Here is a 4535-nt window from a genome sequence, read left to right on the forward strand (position 1 = left end):
CACTGGTAGTCAGTATTATGGGAAGAGAATTGGCACGGGTAGCCATATTGTGGGTAATTTCGAGAATTGGCACTGGTAGCCATATTGTGGTGGGTGTAGTAAGAATTCGATAACAGAGATCTGGGCTGTTTTATCCTGGGGACGGCGTGGTTGATAGTCTGCTTGCACATTTTGGGCAGTGCCACGAAACGTCTTAAAGAGAGCGACCTGGTCGTGACTCAGCCAGTAAGTATTATTTCGTGCCATTTAGAATTGCTGCAAGCTACGGTAACAACAAAGCATGATTAAGGTACATATTAATATTCAACTTACAATATCATGCATACTTTTAATAGTATTTATAATCAATGCTCATTTTCACTACAAAATAACATTGAATTTGTGGCTTGCTTGATAGAAATGAACGTCAACTAGGTGCCCAAATTGTCTCCCATGTTAGACGAGCACAACACAGATGTGAAATCATTTAGGATGGCTAAGGAGCATTATTATTTTTCAAGAATAAGTGATCTAAATCTAAAGCTTATTTCTAATAGAGTTTCTGATGGAAGGATTTATAACTTGCCATTTGTTTCTGAAGTTTCCACTCTAATTGTCAGCGATGTTGATAACCCTTCAAAGAGAAATATAGTTTTGGAAAAGCAAAGTGGTCAACTTAAAAGAATAAATGAGTTGCACACAAGTAATCTTGCATATCAATATCCTCATCTATTTCCTTATGGTGAGGATGGATATAGACATGATGTTTGTTTTAGTGCTAGGTGTTCTCGCCAATATAAAAGAAATTGGGTTATCATCAAGGATTGGATGTGTTTTTGCCTACAAGGCAAGAAGAACGAGCCACAAACACTTCTACGCTCTACAAGGTTGTTTCAACAATTTGTAGTAGATGGTTATTGTATGATGGAGTCAGATCGATTAAACTGAGTTAGAAACAACCAAACACAGCTAAGGGTGGATAAGTACAACAATTTGAATTCAAAAAATGACCCAGGTGAAAGCCAAGGATCCAACAAAGGTAAGAGGATCATATTACCTTCATCTTTTGTTGGTGGTCATAGATATATGGACCAATTATGCTTTGATGGTATGGCAATTTGTAGCTATGTTGGATTTCTTGATTTATTTATAACATTTACATACAATCCAAATTGGCCAAAGATCAAGAGACTTCTTGGACCACTTAATTTCAAACCACAAGATCGTCGAGATATACTTGCCAAGATATTCAAAATCCAATTTGATAAACTTCTAATAGATTTGAAGAAGCGTCATGTTCTTGAAAAAGTGCTTGGATGTATGTAGCATATACTATTTCTAAATCCAACAGCCATCTATCTATAACTTAAGTTTTTAATACTTATTCTATGAATGATATTAATGTTTATATTTTTTTTGACATTGTAGATATATACACAACAGAGTTTCAAAAAAGGGGATTGCCTCATGCTCATATTTTTTTGTTCTTACATCCATCATCGAAGTATCCATCACCTAAGGACATTGACCAGATAATTACAGTTGAGATACCAAACATTGCAGAAAACCAACTGTTACATGAGTTAGTCAAATCTCATATGCTTCATGGTCCTTATGGAGCAGCGAACATTAAATCACCATGTCTGACTAATGGAAAGTGTTCAAAGTATTTTCCAAATAAATTCCAACAAAATACAATTTTTGACCTATATGGTTACCTTGTTTATAGGCGACGAGACAATGGCAACACAATTGACAAAAATAGTGTTTCTCTAGATAATCGTCATGTGGTTCCTTACAATCGTAACTTATTGTTGAAGTATCAAGCACATATTAATATGGAATGGTGTAATCATAGTACATCAATCAAGTACTTATTCAAGTACATTCATAAGGGTTATGATCGGGTAACTACTACTATTGTCCCTACTAACAATGAAACAACAAATGAAGCACAACATGTTGATGAAATCAAGCAATATGTAGACTGCAGCTATATGTCACCATGTGAGGCATGTTGGAGAATGTTTTCTTTTTCAATTCATGGTAGATCACCAGTAGTTGAAAGGTTATTTTTCCACCTTGAAAATGAAAAACCGGTAATATATAATGATTCTGAAGCTATTAATGATGTTCTTTCCAAGCCTATTTAAGCAATCTATGTTTACATCTTGGATGGAGGCAAACAAAATCTATCCTTCATCAAAAAAAAATTGACATATTCTCAATTTGTTTCGAATTTTGTTTACATAAGTTGTACAAGAAGTTGGAAAGCAAGGAAACAAGGGCATACAATTGGTAGGCTAATTTGGATCCCTCCAAGCACAAGGGAGCTATATTATTTGAGAATGATGTTAACTACCATCAAGGGGCCACGTACTTATGAAGACAGTAGAACAGTGGCTAATGTTATTTATCCAACTTTTAGAGAGGCATGTTTTGCAAAGGGTTTTCTTGAAGACAATATGGAATACATTGAAGCTATCAAAAAAGCTAAAGATTGGGGATCGAGTTATTACTTAAGAAAGTTATTTGTGACAATGTTTACCTCTAATAGCATGAATTGACCTAATCATGTATGGCAAAAAACGTGGCAACTCTTGGTTCATGGTATACTTTATGACCAAAGGAAGGTTTCCAACATGACTGGTACGAATATACTTTTTTTGGTCAGTATTTATGTTGGATATATTTTATTCTTCGATCGCATACCACAATGCTTCATGTCATTTTTTTCTTCAGATTTACAACTTAGTGACCAAGAATTGCAAAATCTCACTTTGTTATACATTGAGAATCTATTGCAATCATATAGAAAAGGTCTAAGGGACTATCCATATATGTCATATCCTGAAGGGAGAATTACAAGTCTATTAGGTAATAGACTTATATATTTTGAGCGTGGTTATGATAAAGTTGAAACCAGAAACCAATTCATACAATGCTTTAATTTATTTACAGGTAAACTCATATTCCTTTAGCATCATCTATTACATAAATCCATTTTTCTATGTACATATTTTTCATAAAGTTATGAAAGTTGTAAGCGACGGTAAAGGTGGCACCTTTTTCCTTTATGGCTATGGTGGTACTGGTAAAACATTCATGTGGAAAACATTATCTTCAGCTCTCCGTTCACAAAATCACATTGTTTTAACAGTAGCATCAAGTGGAATAGCTTCTCTATTGCTGCCTGGGGGAGAACAACACACTCTAAGTTTGCAATACCAGTTCCTACACTAGAGAACTCCACATGCAATATTCATCAAGGGAATGAACTTGCATAGTTATTAAAACAGACAAAGTTGATAATTGGGGATGAGGCTCCAATGACGCACAAGTTTTGTTTTGAAACATTGGATAAAACTCTGACAGACATCATGAGTTACAAACACAATGACAATTCAAGTTTGGTGGAAAAGTCATAATTTTGTGTGGGAACTTTCGCCAAATTCTACCAATCATTCCAAGAGGTCGTCAATCAAACCTTATCAATGCAACAATAAATGCTTCATATATTTGGGATAATGGCTAGGTATTAACTATGACAAAAAATATGCGTTTACAAAATAGTTCTGATACCACAAATGAAATACAAACTAAAGAATTTGCTAAATGGATTTTAGATGTTGGTGATGGAAAATTATCTGAACCAAATGATGGTTATGCATCAATCGAGATACCTAATCAATTTCTAATAACAAAATATGATGATCCCATACATGCTATTTTTAAAAGTACATATCCAAATTTAGCAAATCAACACTTGAATGAGGAATTTCTACAATGTAGAGCTATTTTGGCATCAACAATTGAGACAGTCGATGAAATAAATGATTATGTTCTATCGCTGATTCCTGGTTAATCTTTCAATCTTCAAACCTTCACACCAACCATACACGTTACTAGCAAAACATTAACATCTTCTTTGTAAATGCAGGTGATGAAAGGGAGTATTTAAGCTCAGATTCTATTGATAGGTCGGAATGTAATGACAATGAAGCTTTTGATGGACTTACTCCTGAGTTTTTGAACTCCCTTAGAACCTCAGGTCTTCCAAACCACAAAATAAAATTGAAAATTGGAACTCCAATAATGCTTCTGAGAAATCTATATCAATCTGAAGGATTATGCGATGGTACAAGAATGATTGTCAACAGATTGGCAAACCATGTCATTGAAGCAAGGGTAATAACCGGTAAAAATTTTGGCAAGATGTTTTATATTTCGCGAATGAGTTTTTCTCCTTCCCATTCACCTTGGTCTTTCAAACTAACACGAGACAATTTCCATTGATTATTTCATATGCTATGATAATCAACAAGTCACAAGGTCAATCACTAGCAAGTGTTGGGTTATATCTAAACTTAAATATAAAGATAATGATAATATAATCTAAACTTAAATTTCGTTAGGGATAAAATGATCAAAAGAATAAAAGGATAAAGATAATGATAATATAATCTTAAATATTTTATGATAAATATTATGTAAATATAACTCATTCAATCTAAAATAAAAAGAAGATAATGTTATTATTCAAAATGATACAACAG

The 4535-nt window shown here is 33.6% G+C and overlaps 1 protein-coding gene across 1 annotated transcript; it reads left to right on the forward strand.

The window, feature by feature from the left end:
- LOC109344382 lies at window positions 472–2144 on the forward strand. Its single transcript, XM_019583192.1, has 3 exons — window positions 472–866; window positions 933–1018; window positions 1408–2144. The coding sequence occupies exons 1-3, from the start codon at window positions 472–474 to the stop codon at window positions 2130–2132; spliced, it is 1206 nt and encodes a 401-aa protein (XP_019438737.1). The 3' UTR covers window positions 2133–2144.

This window comes from Lupinus angustifolius, chromosome LG01 (assembly GCF_001865875.1).
Source record: "Lupinus angustifolius cultivar Tanjil chromosome LG01, LupAngTanjil_v1.0, whole genome shotgun sequence".
NCBI classification, from domain to species: domain Eukaryota; kingdom Viridiplantae; phylum Streptophyta; class Magnoliopsida; order Fabales; family Fabaceae; genus Lupinus; species Lupinus angustifolius.

What these genes read in the sequence shown, in the direction of transcription:
- LOC109344382 (XM_019583192.1), top strand. Translation starts at nt 472, where the DNA reads ATGGCTAAGGAGCATTATTATTTTTCAAGAATAAGTGATCTAAATCTA. An exon ending in ACACTTCTACGCTCTACAAG is followed by an intron (nt 867 to 932) that starts GTTGTTTCAACA and finishes AAACTGAGTTAG; the next exon opens with AAACAACCAAACACAGCTAA. An exon ending in AAGCCAAGGATCCAACAAAG is followed by an intron (nt 1,019 to 1,407) that starts GTAAGAGGATCA and finishes TTGACATTGTAG; the next exon opens with ATATATACACAACAGAGTTT.